At 49.1% G+C, this 18,020-nt stretch overlaps 1 protein-coding gene across 2 annotated transcripts; it reads right to left on the bottom strand.

Annotated features, from left to right (window-relative positions):
- Positions 1-4,759: 4,759 nt before the first annotated feature.
- Mycn (MYCN proto-oncogene, bHLH transcription factor) lies at positions 4,760-10,850 on the bottom strand. Of its 2 annotated transcripts, none has more exons than XM_006976587.4 (3): positions 10,626-10,832; positions 8,536-9,444; positions 4,760-6,311 (listed from the first exon to the last, which is right to left on the bottom strand). In XM_006976587.4, exons 2-3 carry the CDS (start codon positions 9,317-9,319, stop codon positions 5,707-5,709), a joined length of 1,389 nt encoding a protein of 462 aa, XP_006976649.1. In that variant the 5' UTR covers positions 9,320-9,444; positions 10,626-10,832; the 3' UTR covers positions 4,760-5,706. The 2 variants fall into 2 exon arrangements, with proteins under 2 accessions (XP_006976649.1, XP_015850986.1); XM_015995500.3 differs by lacking the exon at positions 8,536-9,444 and having other exon boundaries at positions 5,563-6,311; positions 10,626-10,682; positions 10,714-10,850.
- Between the last annotated feature and the right edge of the window lie 7,170 nt (positions 10,851-18,020).

Here is an 18,020-nt window from a genome sequence, read left to right on the forward strand (position 1 = left end):
TTTTCCTGGGGACCTGAGTTTGATTCCCAACACCTGCACAGAGTGGCTCACAACTACCTGGACCTCAGCTCCAGGAGATCTGAATCCTTCTTCTGGCATCTGAGAGTGCACACACACACACACACACACACACACACACACACACACACACACACACAGAGAGAGAGAGAGAGAGAGAGAGAGAGAGAGAGAGAGAGAGAGAGAGAGAGAGGCATAAAAATGAAAATAATCTCTTTAAAAAAAGACTTTAACCCTAAAGGCCTGAAAAATCTCAAGCCTGCTAGACAGCAGAGGAAAGTCCACGTTACATTGCTGCTCTGCACACATGCTCCTGCCAATCACCCACTTTTATCCTAGTAGCCCGGGCTCTGTGTGTGTGTGTGTGTGTGTTCCCCAAGTATTCATTGTTCCAGCTCGTCCCCCATGCTTCCACCATAAAAAAGGCTCTGTTACTTCTGGTCAAAGGTTTCAGGATGGATGCCTTGTAGTATGATCCGTCGGTATCAAAAGAGATCAGGTAGCCCTGGTCAGTGGCCTATGAAGAGATTTCCTTTACAAGCCAGAGAACTAATAAACCATTGTAGAAGGCATAGATGTTCCGTGGCGCTCAGACTCCTAGGATCTGTCTCTGTCTTAAAAATAGGCTTCAAAGCTTATATTCACTTGTTCCGAGGCACCCATTTTTAGGTGTCCTAAGGCCTCTTTCGGGGGAACAAAAGCCTGCAAAGTTCTCATTGGGGTCAGGCTTGTAAATTTGTTTTACTTGTCATTTTTTTAAAGTTATTTGTCCTAGTAACATACAGAGGAAACAAAGGAAAAATCCTATCAATACCAAATGTCTCTGTCTCTGTCTCTGTCTCTGTCTCTGTCTCTCTCTCTCTCTCACACACACACACACACACACACACACACATCCACACACACCTTCCTCTATAACCATGGTTCTCAACCTATGGGTTGCGACCCCTCGAGAGTTGAACAACCCTTTTACAGGGGTCACATGTCAGAGATCTTGCATATCAGATATTTACATTATGATTCATAACAGTAGCAAAGTTACAGTTATGAAGTAGCACCAAAAATACTCTTATTGTTGGGCGGGAGTCACCACAGCATGAGGTGTGGTGTATTAAAGGGTCATAGCATTAGGAAGGTTGAGAACCAGTGCTCTATAATCCTCTATCGTATTTTGAAGCAGGGTCTCTCCCTGAACCCAGACCTCAGCAATGGCTAAAGTAGATGGCCATGAGCATCAGGGATCCGTCTGTCTGCCCCCTATAGTGCCTGCAGTACTTGGGTTATAGACAAGGTCACCTTTTTATGTAGATGCCAAGGACCTCAACTCAGGCCCTTAGGCTTGCAGCAAGGACTACATAATGAGGCACCTCTCCTCCTCAAATCGGGTTCTTTAACAAGCTTCCAGTGTGCTCATCACCCATCGAGCATGATTTTAAATGTTGAGTGTCCTTGAGGGGATTCGGCACAACAACCATGTCATCATCCACCTGTACTAGTCGGGGGACTCCTCGACCCAGAGCTCATGAGCGTGAGATTCATGAATCATGAGATTCAGTCCCCGGGGGATCAGACTGCAGGCCCATCATGTTCTCGGATGCTTCTCTTTGAGAAGCTAGTTAGTGGGCAAAGGAGTTACTGGGAAATGCTTGCTCATGCCCGGGGTGAGAGGAAGGAAGACAGGTTCTGAATGGAGAACCTGAGTGTCCATGTTCTGTTGGCTCAGCAGCCTTACCCATCATCTTGTGTTTTCCTCCACAGGTCCAAGGACCAGGTGCATTTCTAGTGGCCTACTTCCACCATCCCCTGTGGCATTCTTGAATTCCTCTATCCTAGGCCACTTCTTTTTTATATCGCTCACTACCTTATCGATGCTATTTCTTGGCTTGTTTCATTTATTTGTATTGATCCTCTCATCGTCTCCTAGATTATAAACTACAAGGAGGTGGGACTTGGGTGCCGTTTGCAATTTTGTCTCTTTTGTTCACTGATCTCTCCCAAGCACTGCAACCCCCAACACATGTGAGCATCTAAGTTAATAACATGAGTTGAAGAGAGAGGGCTGGAGAATTCCGTTGGCAAGGGGGCTCCAGGTGTAGCTCCATAGAGTGCTTGCCTAGCACGCACAAAGTCCTGGATGTGTTGGCTCACTTCTGTAATCCGGTCCCCTGGAGACGGAGGCCAGCGGATCACGATCATCCTCAGATTTGTACTGAGATGGAGGCCAGCCTAGGTTAAAGAGACCAGAGCACTGGGCTGGGCGTGAGAACTCAATGCTGGTCTGGTGTCCTGCATCGGTCCAGGGATGCCCCAACTGCGTCCTGTGAAAGGGAGCGATTGAGAGATTGAACACCCCCATCGAAGCACTGACCGAATCTACCCTAGCTGGTGAAGTTTCTCAGTTTCAGTATCGCAGTGTCGTGGTATTCAGACAACGGCTTCAATTCTTCCCTCACCACAGTTTTGTACAGATAACTGCAGAGTTCAAACAGAAACACTGTCCTTCGGCTAGGTGTGGAAAGGGGAATGTGTTTTAAGCCAAGCGTTAATATTTTTAGTGCGTTTTTATTTAAGTTTATTTTTAAGTGTGTGTGTGTGTGTGTGTGTGTGTGTGTGTGTGTGTGTATGAGTGTGAGAGGCAATGGAGTTCAGAGATGTCGGATCCCCCTGCAGCTGTAGGTACAGGCAGGATGGTCACCTGCGACATGGATGCTGGGAACTGAACTCAGGTCCTCTAGAAGAGCAACAGATGTTCTAACCACTGATCCAACTCCTCAGCCCTGGTGTGTATTTATGACGCACCGAATGCAGAAATAAGATTTTTTTTTTCTTTTTGTAATTGCTATGCGATGCAAAGAAAAGAACATCAAGCTTTAGAGGCAGGAATAGGCCCTAGAGACGTAGACCTAAGAGAGCACGGGCCTTATGGATGAGCTTTGCAGCAGTCAGGGGGGCCTCTGTTCCCCTATTTCTTTTTCCATACTAGAGCTCTAGCTCACCTGTCACTCAGGCCCCCTTTTGGGGGGACATAAGCAGAGCAATTCACGTGAATGAGGTGTGCTTTAAGGCTCTTAGGTGTCAAATCAATCTGAGGTCATTTAACTTTCATTTGGCTCCTGGAAGATCCAGATGAGGTCCTGAAGTTGTGACTTGGAGGGGCCTGTAAGACGCAATGGACAACAGATCTGTCGAACAGGACCGTCGGAAAGGGTTGCTAGTTTCTAGTCTGGGAGTGGGAACTATGATAAAGGGCATTTTGCCCAATTTTCAGCCTCGTCAGACCGTGAGAGAAAAGCTAGGCAGGACCACCAACCCCACAGCCAACTGCTAAAACAGCATGTGTAGCTGTCACCCAGACTAAAGGACCTCCACGCCAGCCTCGTACCTGTCTGGCAGGACTTGGGAACCACCTGCACACTTAGAGAGTTCTCATCTTTGTCCTGGACACCGTAACCACATAAGCCAGGCTGTCTGACCCGTGGGGCTCCCTCCATTTTTCTGTAAAGCAAGACTTTTTTTTTTTCAACTTGAAGTTAAAAACCTGTGATGAACGAAACCTTAGGGAAATCCTGGGGGTGACGTAACCTGTTATCCCCAGAGGTTCAGAGTGAGAGGTGGACTGCCTCACACCACCCCCTTCAAAGACTTTCAGAAACTTCAGTGACAGGGAGCTGAGTGGAGCCTCTTCCAGCCCTTTGGTTCCAGCTGGTCTTGAGGGTCTGTAGCTCAGTTTCCCTTGAAACACCCCCAAATACCACCCAGTGAGTGTAGTGGGGTCATTAGACACCTTTCCTTCCCTCCCCTTGGCCTTCGGCACTCTGGGACCCAGGGCCATCGGGTAGTTGGGTGAATCTGACTGAGATGATTGAAGGTGAGTGGTTAACCTCCCATCTGTTTATTTCACCAGGGCCTAACCCAGAATCTTGCACTAGTCCTAAAGTTATTTCTTTTGGATAGGGTATCACTCTGCAGCCTTGGGGCTCACAAGGTAGAAGCTGGCTGGCCTCAGAGGATTAGATGCCACTCTTCTTGCTTCTGCAGGGACCAACCACGCTACCACGCCCAGCTCCTCCTGAGGAAACTTTAAGTTCCTCTCGGAGAAAACAGGAGTCTCTATTTAAAATGTAAAATCGACTATCAACGGGTTACGTATTTATGTAAAGCGCAGGCAAGTTAGTAACTTGCCAGTTTTACTTTTTATATTGAGTTGGTATCTACAGCTCACCTAAAATGGCTTGAGAGTCAATGTACATTTAAGTTCTTTGATAACTGGACATGATTGGCACACGCCGATAATCCCAGCATTTGGGAGGTAAAGGCCAGAGATCAGTCCATTCAAGCTCATCCTGAGCTACATGGGCCAGAAGATTCTGAAGAGCCCTCAAAAAACAGAGGGGCTGTAGAGATGGCGCAGAGGACCTGTGTTTGGTTCTTAGCCATTACTTCTCCAAATCCAGGGGATGACATTGTGGGGACTCAATACACCAAGATAAAAATTTTCAAATGCTTTAACATCTATTGATTATTATCCCACAGATTAGAACCGGTTATTTTAGTATTAAATATTTTAACAACTGGTTCCTAATTTGTAGAACCCACAAACCCATTTCCTTCTCTTGAGTGGGAGCAGTACCCTCCCCCAACCAGGATTCCACAATGTAAAACGGCCCAGTAAGGACGGACTATTTGCTCTTCAAAGGGAGGGAGTCTGAGGTCTACCTAGGAAGGAAAACATGGACTCGCATCATTTAATTGCTATTTATTTTCATAAACATGAGGTATTTCAAAGTGCTATAAGGTGCAGCACTAAATATATACATTTTGAAGGAAATTAAAACACAGAACTTTGCCATTTTACCCAGTTCTATGCACCAAACATGAACAAATACAGTAACAAGGAAGAAACAGGCTAGGAAGAAAAAGGAATATATATATAGTAAAATTTCTTTACAAAAGTTTCTTAGTTCAAAAAAGTGATAAAGTAATATCTACTCAAAACTCTCACAACTCATTTTCATACGAAAATATAAGTATCAAATTTAGTTATGTATCAGCATCATATTAAAGTATACAGGCCGTGTAGGAATTAGTACAGTACATAACAGATTAACAATATATTTGTATACAAAACATGCTCCTCAAACATTGAGGTATTCTTACAGTACTTAGGTGTGAGCTTCCAGTCTAATACTGGCCTCAAGAGCCACCTCTCATTACCCAGGACGTATACAAAAGGCGGGTGTATCAATGGTATTTACACAAGTGTTCCCAGGGGGGGCCTCCAATGACAAACCCCCCTTCTGTGGCATCTGATGGAACTTAAGCACCATTGTAAAAAGAAGGAATGACTCTGTTTGGAAACTTGGACCGGAACAAGGTGACTGTGACCTCACAGCCTCCTGAAGTTCCCAACTGTCCCGGAACTTCCACGGCTGGCTGTCACCAGGTGATGTGGAGGAGGAAAACAAGCCACCCAGCATCCCATAACTCAGTTTTTTTTGTCTTGTTTTTTTTTTTCCCAAGGTCATGGCAGAACCCCGCGTCCTGCCCCCTACCCAGATCCAGACTCGACAGGGGACCGATTTGAAAGTAAACCAACATTCTTAATGTCAACACAATGTTTGTTTTTAAAAAAAAAAAAAAAAAATCAAAATGTGCAAAGTGGCAGTTGACTGTCCGTGTGAGAAACGTTTAGCAAGTCCGAGCATGTTCGATCTTCTTTAGCAACTGCTGCTGCCTGGCCTGCAGTTTCTCCTTCTCCAGCAGGAGCTGGTGCTCGTTGGCCTGCAGGGCGTGGACGTACTCGGTGGCCTTTTTCAAGATGACCACCTTGGCCGCCTTCTCGTTCTTCACCAGCTCAGGCACATGGTCCCTGAGCGTCAGGAAGCTGGAGCGCAGGTCGTTGCGGCGCTGGCGTTCGAGGATGTTGTGGTTGCGGCGGCGCTCGCTGTCCTCCGAGTCTGAGTTTCGGGGGCTCAAGCTCTTAGCCTTGGCTGGGACGACGTTCTTGAGGGGGCGCGGGGAAGCCTCGCTCTTGAGTTTCTTCTGCGGCGGTGCATCCTCGCTCTCCACGTAGGGGGAGGGCGCGGCGTAGTTGTGCTGCTGATGGATGGGGACGCAGCGCTTGAGGATCAGCTCGCCGGGCTGGGCCCGCCCCGCACCCAGAGCTGAGGTCTTGGGGCGCACGGTGATGGTGAAGGTGGTGATAGCCTTGTTGTTAGAGGAGGAGCGTCTCTTCTCCACGGTGACCACGTCTATCTCCTCCTCTTCGTCTTCCTCCTCGTCGTCTTCATCATCTTTGAGGGGGAAAACATATTTTCAGGTAAAACATTATGAAATTAACACACACATACATTATATAGGTCTAGCGGCAGGGCCCAGATAGGGTTTGCATTTGAAACAGACTGATCACAATTCAGACAAGATGTCCGTATGTACACTCGTACACACACACACACACACACACACACACACACACACACACACACACTCCTACCCCAGGCTTCTATTTTCAATGTCCAAGGAAGACTTTATTTAGCAAGTGGGGAGGGCCCAGCAAAGCACTCGCCTACTAGCCTGGAAGGGACACCCTCATCAACCCCCAGTTAGATCCCTGGTCTCAAAACTAAGACCCAAAAACTTTTGCGCAGGTGGCAGAAACTCGAGCTTGAACCCTAGCTGGAGTCACCAGGAACAATGGGGCAGTAGGATTCTGGAATAGGTTACTTAACCTCCCCCCCTCATCCTCAGTTTCCTTAGCCATTCAATGGGGGCAACACCACAGCGTTTGAGTTTGGCAGACAATATGTAGACTTGGCGACAGATGCTCCGTAATAGGAGCTTTTAGCATAATCACCAGCCAGTCTGCCCCATGGATTTATTTATACACACTTCCACAGCCATCCTTCAGACTGGAGGCTCCTCATTTGGTAAAAACACATGGCTGGGTTTGATTTTCCCATCCTCAGAAACTCGAGGAACAATTCCATTCACTACGACTAACAACCTTGTCTTTCTGCGCACACACACGGGTTCTACACAGTAAGCAGTTTTTCATCTCCGCAGCAAAGATCAAGTCTCAATTATAAAAGCTCTAATCCACAGTAGCAACACATCCCCAACGGGAGCTGTGCCCAAGTAACAACATCAACAACAACAACAAAAAATCCTATGTGTTTTCTGACTTCCTCGTTGACTGCCATGCTAAGAGAGAAAATTATGGTTTTAAAAAACAAAACAAAACAAAATGCAAGCATGAAAATCAAAACACATCTTCTGCTTGATCTAGCGAGGACCGGAAAGCTGAACAATTGTGTGAGGTTTCTTCTGAAGCTGAAACTGTTAGGCTGTTCCAGTCTGTGGGTCCCTTTAAGCCATGTTTTGGTTTTCAGCCAAGAAGACAGCTGTTGGAAGGAAGTGCTTCCTCACCGAAAGCTGTCAAGGCACAGACATTAAAGGGACAGAGCCCTTTCAAAGTGCAGGCTTATCACCGAGTTTCCTCCCAGGAGCCTCAGAACGATCCCTCCTCAGCCCAGAAGGAAATTTAGACTTTTTTTTTCTTAATTGTGGAAACACTGGCTTTTCAAGGTCTAAAAGGAGGGTTAGCTACAGCTCCAAGGACAAGGGCACACAGGATTTAGGTAAAATGTTGTAGGTACTTCCACAGCCCCAAGGGAAAAAAAAAAAGCTTCTCTCCCCCCCTCCCTTCCCTTCCGAATGAGACCCATATAAATGAACACAAAAGAACTCAATGAATGCTTCCAGGTTGTGTGCATTCCTAAGGAGGGGCTGAGGAAAGGACCCCGCCCTCACCTTCAAGGGCACTGGGTTACGGAACACAACCCAACTCAATTAGGTCAGAAATTCCAACTGCAACACACCACTGGTCCAGCCCCTCACTCAACACGGGAAAAGAGGTTCCCTGAAAGTGTACACAACCACGCATGCACTTGCTGCCAGCTGCTGAACTGGAGGGAGGAGGGGGTGCCCCCACCACCCCCAGTTCTTTCCGATCCCCTGCCTGACTTGCGTCAGGCACAACGCCGCCTGCTGGCCACGCACCAAGCGCAAATAGCCCACCACCCACGGAGGGCCCACAGTCCTTGAAGGGGGGGGGGGGAGCGACGACGGGGACGGACGGGACGGCGCTGGAATGGGAGCCAGGCATTCTCCCTAACTTTTGGAAGCCTGAGTGGGATTGTGCACAGCCCTCGTCTTTTGGGGAGTCTTTCCCATTCCCAGACCTGGTGGCCTAGAGGAACCTTTCCAACGCACTAACAGGTTTCAGCCTAGGTAGCTTTTCCGACCTCACACCCTAGGGGCAAGGATTCCCGAAGAAGAGGAGAGATCAAATTTAAAGGAAGGCGTAAGCTGGTGTTTTCAGCCTCCACCTGGGTAAAGGTGAGCAGAACAGGACCACCAGCACGAAGCTACGATAACAAAGGGACCGCAGCCCCCCACACCACCACCACCCCACTCCAGGATCCCAAGGAGGCAAGGACCCCCCGATCCAAGCTTTACCTGAGTCGCTCAAGGTGTCCTCTCCGGAGGTACTGAGAGCCTTGTGCTCGCCACTGTTGGCAGGACGGCCGCCTGCACGGGCAGGAGCGGCCACCGGGGCAGCAGCCGGAGCAGACACAGTAGTGACCACAGCGCTGGCCGCAGGGGCACTGATGGGGGCGGCGGGCACCGGCGCCGGCTCACGCTTGTTCACCGGGAAGGGGAAGACCACGGCGGGGTCCACGCACTCGGCAGCCGGGTGGGAGAGGTCGGCGGGCAGGGTGGCCCCGGTGCGGCCAACACTCGCCGTTCCGCTAAGGGCACGGCCCCCGGGGTTGCTGGTACCCACTCCTGGAGCCGGGCAGGCTGTGCCGGCGCCCGGGGGCCCGTGGCCGTGCTGCAGCTTCTCGTTGACCGCGCGCTCCAGCTTCTCGCGGGCGGAGAAGCCGCTCCACATACAGTCCTGGAGGATGACCGGGTTAGGGGTGAGGCCACCCAGTCCCCCCAGACCGAACGCATCCTCCTCTGCCGGGTTGCCCCACAGGTCGGCCTCCGGCAGCAGCATCTCAGTGGCCCAATTCGAGGGCTCGGGGCTGTGCTCTGGGAAGGCGCGGCTGGGCGACAACGGGGGCGTGGGCAGCAGCTCAAACTTCTTCCAGATGTCCTCCCCCGGTGGGGTCGAGTCGGGACCGCCGAAGTAGAAGTCATCTTCGTCCGGATAGAAGCAGGGCTGCAGCGAGTCAAACTCGAGGTCTGGGTTCTTGCAGATCATCCCCGGCATGGTGGACGCGGTGCAGCTGGGCATCTGTTCGCCTCCCGGCCGGCCTCCCGACTAACCACTTTCCTCTCCGCTCTTTTTAAATGTGGGGGAGTGCTTCCTTCCCGTGGGGGAGGTGGGGGGGGCAACAAGAGTCGCGCCAACCTCCAACACTACAACCAACAGATAAACCAAGAGAGAATGAGCCAGAGGGGGTGGATTGGTGGGGACAGGCAGTGGGCGCCCCCAATCTCGCCTACGAGCTTCCCAGCCTTTCCCCACTGCTCGGGAAGGTGGAGGAAGTGGAGCCTCTCCTCCACTCCTTTTGTGTACAAGCTGTCTAAGACTGTGGGTGGGAGGGGGCTTGCAGATGCAGGGGTGGGTGGATGGCGTGGCTCTGCCTGCAACTTTGGAAACTGCCGTTTCATTCACACAAGGCACTGCCTGGGGGAGGGGGGCTGTTCAAGCTGCAGATCCTAGCTCCCACTAGCACGACAGCCCCTCTTGCACCAGGGTAGGACCCAACTGCTCAAAGGGAAGTCCAGCTACCGGGTACGAGACTGGAGTACCTTCCATTTTGCAGAAATGAGACGTCGGCAGCGCAAACGCCAACGGGGTTCGGGAAACTTTATTAATTATTAAGGGCCTTTCTCCAAACAGACTAACAACAGGCACTTATATACCAAGCCCCTTCCACCCAGCGCCTCAATTTTTGTCTGATACCTTTGGTGGTCATCGTCTGCCTATCGCTTATTTTGACGCTCTGCAATGCTTTCCCTTCGGAACCCCCAACCTCTTCCACCGAAAACAGGCTGAACCCCATTCCTAGGAATGGTGCAGGGTCGCCGGCGCGATGAGGGTCGCCGGAGAGAATCGCGTCCCCTAAGCTGGAGCAGCCGTGACCTACATTATCACTCGGGCACCCTAGCTTCGCCTAACCCCCTTTCCTTCCTTCCCGCGGCACCTTTTGGAGAACCCCAGCTTGGGGTGTGGACGCACCGGCTCCCAGTCAGCTCACACTTAGACAAATCTTGTAGAGCCTGGCGAATTTCTTTTCGCTAAAGCTATTTCTCTTCCCCGGGCCAGGGCTGTAAAAAGGATTAGGGCGGGTCTCTTCCAGCCAGGGTGCCCTCGGTTGCTGAATTGGCTTTTCAGGGAAAACCCCCAGATGGTTTTGTTTCGGAAGCAGACACGGTGTAACCCCCCCGAAGAAAAAAAAAAAAAGCAAAAAAAAAAAAAAACAAAAACCCGGCATATTTGGGTGCCGGGTGCAGAGCCCGGCTCCGGGGCTTGCTTAGCCGCAGCGCTCCGCCGTTCCCCGGGCGCTCGGGGTTTTACAAGTACCGCTCCTTACCTCCTGCAGACTGCCGGGGATCCGGAGGCGACTCGGCGCTGGGGTCTCCGGGTGGGCTGAGGGGGCGGCGGCGGGAGGGGGCCGTCCTCGGGCGGCTGCGGTGTGTGTGCGCGCGTCCGCCTGGCTAGCGCTCGTTCAGCTCCAACCCAGTTCCCAGGAGCCCCCCGCATCCACCCAGCGCGTCCAGACAGATGACTGTCACTGGCTGCGCTTTGAAGCTCGGGGGATATTATTAACTGAAAAAAATCTGACACACCCGGGGGGCGGGGAGAGAAGGGGGCTGTGGCGCAGACGAGGGGGAGGGAGAAAGGCAGAGGCAAGCGCCTTTACCCCGCCCTCTTGATTTCCATAAAAATCAGGGGAGGCGCCAAAGCCTTTCGCGCCAAAAGCCATTTGCTTTTTTTTTTTTTTTTTCCTTTTTGCAGACTGCAGGCTGCAAAGCTGGGAAACCCGGGGCGTGCTCCTCCCGCCCTTTTGGACCCCCGGGCTTGCACCCGACGCACTCAGCGAACCAGCTGCGCGCCGAGCGGTGTTGCGCAGCACCCACCCCCACGGGCCTGGGCATTTCTTAGTTTTAAAAACAACAACAACAACAAAAAACCCTAGAGGGTCCCTGGGTGTGTAGTGGGAGGGGGAAGAGAGGTTTCTAGCCCGGTCCCTACTTGCATTGCCTTTTGTGTGTGTGTGTGTGTGTGTGTGTGTGTGTGTGTGTGTGTGTGTGTGTGTGTGTGTGTGTGTGTGCGCAAGCTGAGCTCCAGGCCAAAGTGGAACAAGGCCTGGCAGAGGGGGCTGTTCGTGTGTGATCTCGGAAGAAGGCGACGGGAGTGCAAAATGGGAGGCCGAGGACGCGCCCACGTAGGAACGAGACCGCAGGAGGTTTCTAGTTTCAAATTGAAAGGAAGGGGCGCCCCCCTTGTTTGAAAATAAATAAGTGCGGGCTACGAGGGTGGCGCCGCACCGCTTTCTTCGGCCGAAGGCGACACCTCGCGGAGACGGAGCAGAAAGCGGAGCCACACGGCCCGGCCTCCGAGTGGGGCCACCCCCGCGAGACAGTTACCAGATCCTCGCTCCCGCGGGAGGGCTTGTGAAACGCGGGGAGCCGCGTCCGCTGAAGTCGTCCCCACCTTTCCCAATCAGCCTTTCCGAAATCGGGGCTGGTCGGAACTCCGGACCGCTGGACTCGGTGTAAATAGAAGGAACTGCAGTGTAGCTCAGGAAGCCTTGGGTTCGTATTGACGGTGGCATCAAGGAAAGCCACCGTCAACTTGGCTTCTTTTGTGTCCCGGCTGCCTCACTTATGAAGTGGCGTTAACAGAAAGAGCGTGACATCTTATTAAGACCCAGAGCAGGGTGTATGTGTTTTTCATTCGCCCCGTGGGGAACATTTCCCTCCCTCCCATGCCACAGCGTCTCACTTCCGTTCGGGCAAACATTTCTTAAGGGTCTGTTTGTTTCCGAAATGATGGGGTTAAAAAATAACCGCTCCTGTCCCCCAAAACTTTACAGTAAGGACCCAGATCTCCTGTGGAGTCCCTTTCACTCCCACATTCCCAGTGGGATGGTATTGACCCTCAAAAACACGTTCCCTTAAGCTTGTTTGTGGGTAAGCGTCTCCATTTCCCTCTAAATTGGAAATGACACCCCTCATTCACTTCCACCGAGAAAGAAGAGAATGCCTAAGGAGTCAAGTTCAAAATGCTGTGTATTAGCATGTGTGAAGGCTTCCCCATCTGCCCCCGAATGCCTACATAATTCTGGGGGCCAAGGCAGATTCTAGGAAGCGGCCCATGAGTGAGGGGGTGAATCTCCCTTCCAAGAGCCTTTATTATTTGGGTCACTAATGTAAAACCCATTACCCTTGCAAAAGCCTTTAACGCCCTCATTTCCACACCCCTGGCCTCTTCCAAACGAAGCCCACCCACTGCATTCTCCCCGCAAGGTGCCGGCTCTCTGAAACCTTTGCCTCCCTTTGTAATTATACATACACAGCAGGGACTATATGGTGAGTGCTCCTGAATGTTGATGGAGGTGGGTGTCATTGAAAGGGACCCTTTTAGGCAGCCAGATCTGGCAGGTTAGTTTTGTTTATTAGAGACACAGCGGGAGAGAGAGAGGTGTGACTCCAGAACCGGCTCTCCCCCGCCTTTTTTTTGTTGTTGTTGTCCTTGCTGTTTGGGGGAGGAGGTTTTGGGTGGGGGCGGGGTGGGGTGGGGGGTGGGGCTTCTGTTTTTAAAATGGGGTCTCATATAGCCCAAGATTGCACGGCACGTTTAGCGAGGACGGCCTCGAACTCCTGATCCTCTTGCCATCACCCAAATTCTAGAAGTACGGGTCTTGGGTCTCTGCCACCACATCTGGCTTCCAGAATCTTCTTCAGAACCTCACATAAAGGACGCTTAGACCTGTCTGCCTGAACTCTCGCAAGTAGCTGGAGGACTATGAAAATGGGTCAAGATGGCCCAGTGAGTGTGGACGAATGTCCTCTCTCTTCACTCTGTTAAAAGATAAGATGTTTCAGAAAAGAGGGAACAGGGAGAAGATGACCTGGTTCCTCTACATGCCTCTGAGCAAACCGTTTATCTTCCTTGGACCTTAATCTCTAATCTCCTGCTCTTAATGCAAACCAGCAATTACTGAAATTACCAGCAAGTCTGAATCTGAAGGTTAGAAGAATGGTAAAAGTCAGCAAGTATTTATTGGTACCTTCATTGGCAGGTAGAGAGATAAAAGACAGTTCGTGGAGAAAAATTACCTAATAGCCATTCTTGGTGGACTCGCTGAGAAGCCATTCCTCTTAGAAATAAACACTGAAGCACTCCAAGATTCCAAGGGACCCACACAAATGAAAGGAATCCTTGGCAGGCTTTGTTCCCGTCTTGAGACCCCAGCGTGGTGGATCAGGATGACAGCTTCCTGGATCTCACCTACGCCAGGAGGGAAGGAGACACACCCCTAACAGGGACGGTGTAAGCCTTACAGAGAGGATCTGGTTTATAAATAAGAAGATGGATGGAGGTTGCTTTAATCTGTTTCTTTCTTTCTTTCTTTCTTTCTTTCTTTCTTTCTTTCTTTCTTTCTTTCTTTCCTTCCTTCCTTCCTTCCTTCCTTCTTTCTTTCTTTCTTTCTTTTTTTCTTTGCTAAATGAAACGAATAAAAATAGCACACGGGTACACAAATCCAGGAGGACTTAATCCATGACTGGTTAGAAGACCAAAAACCTCACCCAGCCTCCAGGTTTCTCATAGGACCATCTTATTGGGTCCTAACCTCCCCTGCCTAGGTAAAGTTATAGTCCCTTGTACATACTTAACACTTCAGCATTCCTGGGGCTGCGGTAAGAAGTCTGGGAGTTCAAAGCCAGCCTAGACTATATACCACAAGACCCTGTCCCAACAACACGAAATGCAGCCCTGTGAATTTTGCTTAAGAAATAATTTTAAAATCCCTGGGAACAGGCTGGCCAGATGGCTCAGCTGTTAAGGGTGCTTGTTGCCATGTCTGATTACCTCAGTTCAGTCTCCAAGACTTGTGCACATGGTGGCAGGACAGAATGGATTCCTGCAAGTTGTCCTCTGACAGCCACATGCATTTATTGGCTCATGGGTCACACATACACATATACTCAATTTTTTTTAAAAAAAAATTGAACATTAATTGACTGCTCATTTTTTAAAAGCTGGAGAAAAGAGGAGGTGGAAGATGAGGGAGTGTTGTATGGGGAAAAGAAGACAGAGGAGGAAGAGGAGAAAAGAAAACTGACATTCTGTATTGCACACACAAAAAAGTAACATATGAAAATAGTCCAGATTTAAGATTTAATTGCGAAAAGTAAAACTATCAAAGAAGACAGATTCATAGGAAATACACTTCATTAAATATGAAGGTGTGGGACTCTCACAAAATATGAGACTTGAAGGAAGGTCAAATGATAGAAACTCATGTAGCATCTCAATCTACCTGGGCTTCTGGGGAGCTGAGGGAAGGAACCTGGGCTGGTAAAGCTGTCTCGCTGTCTTCGCAGACCGATAAAGTCTCAGGTGTTATTAATGCTGTCTGGAAGTGGCCCCCAGAGTAGGTCACGGAGAGTCTACCTTGGCTGGGTGTCATAGAGTTAATCTTGCCTGGGAGATAAGAGCAGATTCAGAACAACTGAGTTTCCCTTTGGAGGACGTCTTTATGTGTAGATAAGGGGTGCACAGAACAAGCTACGCCTACACTTGTAATTTACTGTTTGATTACCCATGAATTCATCAGCATTCAAGAATGTCATATTTGGGATGGCACTTCCTGAGTGCCCTCAGAGGCAAAGACTATATTCCCTGCGCATGAAGGGCTCCCATAAACTGAATGAGGGGCGTGGGGAACAGCCAGAGAGAAATCTGGTTCCAGGATGTGAAAAGGTAATTTGCCAGATAGGAAATGAAAACTGAGCACAACCGTGAGATGATGCGCAAGTTCACCGGAGTCCAGATAATGCAAATAAAATCTCAAGGAGATTAACATTTTGGGTCTTAGCATATTGCTTCAAAGTGGTGGTGAGGCTGAAGAGTGGGAACCCAGTAAGAGGTAATAAAGAAAGCAAGAGCTGTTGAGACGGCTCAGTGGGTAAATGCACCTGCTGCCAAGCTTGGGAACCTGAGTCTGATCCCTGGGTCCTACACTGCGGAAGTAGAAAATTAGCTACTTAAAGTTGTCCCATGACCTGGACCCATCCCTAACAAAATAAATAAAAAACATAATGTAAAATAATTTTTAAAGAGACTGAGGATGGTGGAACATAACTGTGACATCAGCACCTGAGAGGGAGTGTCTGGAGGATTCTCAAGTTTAGGCTTAATGTGGGGGTCTATGGGTAGATCCTGTCCCCCAAACAAAAACAAAACAAAACAAAACTGAGACTGGGTTTAGTGAGAAACACTTTTAATCCCAACACTCAGCGTTGGGGAGACAGAGGTACGTAGATCTCTGTAAGTTTGAGGCGTCTGGTCTGTAGACTGAGACATGACCCTATCAGAGAGAGACATTAAGACTTCTCACCAAGAATATGCACTGCCCGAGGCTGTCAACAGCAAAAACACTGTAAGACTTCTCAGTGCCTGTCAACAAGCTGGGTATATTGTCTATAATCCTACCACTAGAAAGGCTGGGTCCAAAGAAATGCAAATTTGATGCTTAGGTTATATGTAGTGAGTTGAAGGCTAGCCTGGGTGGTGTGGCAAAATCCTGTCTTAAAACAAAGACCACCACCCACCACCACCACCACCACCACCACCACCACCACCACCACAAGTGCGTGCACCAGGGCCAGAAAGATGTCTTATTGGGTAAAGGCACTTGCTACAATCCTAGCAACCTGAGTTCAATTCCTTGGGACCTAGTGGAAGGTGAGAACCAACTCCCAGGTATTGTCCTTTGACTTCTTCAAGGCGTGCTGGAGCATGAGTATGACACCCCTCCCCTCCATTAAGAATGATATTTTTTCAGGGCCAGCAATATGTGATACAGTACTCTTTTAACAATGCTGGCCAGAGCTAGCAAGCTACACTTCCTAGCAAGCCACACAGACGTGGGGTAAACAGCAGCTGCCCTACACTGCACTATGCTGCCAGGCTGTGATGTTTGCTAGATTTCGATTTACATTTATTTGTTTTTAAGTATGTATATATCTATACATCATGCCCTTTTTTTTTCTTTTTTTTTTTTTTTGATGTTGGGAATTGGACCCAAGGGTCTTCTTCATGCGAAGTTAATATATGCTCCATTACTGAGTTGCTCCCTACCAAGGTTAAGGGCTTTAAATACACTTAAAAACAACAACAACAACAACAACTTGTAATGGATTTGTTGGAATACACACTACCTAAATCAAAAAGCATGGGTAGGGGCTGGAGAGATGGCTCAGCAAGTTAAGACCACTAAGCGGCTCCTCTAGAGGAGCTGGGTTTGACTCCTAGTACTCATATGGCAGCTTACAATTGCCTTTAATTCCAGTTCCAGGGAATCCTATGTAAATAATAATAAGTATTATTGTTAATTAAAAAGAAGCAAGTATAATATGCCGACCAATTTAATATAGTCATTAAAAAGAAAACATGCTACCCATACTGTCAGCATTGACTTTGAAACTGTCTATGAGTAGAGAAGAAAATAAGCCAGACCAGTAAGATGGCTCAGTGGATAGAGGCACTTGCCACCCAGTGAGTTTGATCTTCAGGATCCAGATGGTGGAAAGAGAGAAACAATTCCTACAAGTCGGTCCTCTGACCTCCATAAGCATACCAGGGCACACACAGACCCCCTGCCACACACCCACCATAGATGAATGGAATTAAAAGTAAAAAGGCAAGGAGCAAGGGCATGGCTTCATGTGTCTGGCCCTTGAAATATACATGTATTTATATCTAACTATAATACCTGTGATGCTTAGATTAATTATCGACTTGACACCACCCAGACTCGTCTGGGAAGAGAGTGGCCATGGGAGGTTGTCTAGATGGGGTTGGCCCGTGGGCACGTCTGTGAGCGATTGCTTTAATTGATGTGGGGAGACCTGGCACACTGTGGGTGGCACCATCCCCTAAGCAGGGGTTCCTTGTCTACATAAGAGTAGAGAGGGTGAGCTGAGTGGTAAGCACTCATGCATTCATTCTCTCTCTCTGCCCTTGACTGTGGAAGGGCCAGCCGTGTGAACTTCTTGCTGTCCTTGACTTCCCTGCTGTGTTGGACTGTAACATGGGATTGTGAGCTAAAATAAATCCTTTCTCCCCTAAGTTGCTGTGTTTGGGGTTTTTTCGTTTTGTTTTATTTTTGAATAGAATAAAAATCAAGCTGGTGTGTGTGTGTGTGTGTGTGTGTGTGTGTGTGTGTGTGTGTGGTGAGGGGGGTAGGGGTGGTTCTCTTGATATAATCGTTTCACAATGATGGGGTTAATAGTAAATTTAAGAGTTTTAAAATATTTAGTTATGTGTATGTCTTTGTCTGTGGGTTTATGTTACTTGATGGGGGTGTGGGGAACTGAGCCTGGATGCTTTTCAAGAGCAAAATGCATCTTAACCCTTGAGCCATCTCTTCCCAGCCCCTGTAAGTTTAATTTTTTTTTAATTTACTTGCATAGTTAATCATTATGGGAAACAAAGGATCCCTTTGCAAAGCTTCAACTCACCCTTGAATCTATTTTTCTCACCCAGATTTTTTTGTTGTTATTCTTTCTGACCACCTGCCACTGAACTCAACGTTGAGGGTTCAGAGAAACTGAGATGAGGCAAATTTGACGGTGGTTGACTTTGCCTCAACAAGCTAAGCACAGCTGAGTAAAGTATATAATGTTAGAGTGTGGTGGTTTGGCCCCCATAGACTCATGTGTTTGAATGCTTGACCCATAGGGAGTGGCACTAT

Source organism: Peromyscus maniculatus, chromosome 22, assembly GCF_049852395.1.
Source record: "Peromyscus maniculatus bairdii isolate BWxNUB_F1_BW_parent chromosome 22, HU_Pman_BW_mat_3.1, whole genome shotgun sequence".
In the NCBI taxonomy this organism is placed as follows: domain Eukaryota; kingdom Metazoa; phylum Chordata; class Mammalia; order Rodentia; family Cricetidae; genus Peromyscus; species Peromyscus maniculatus.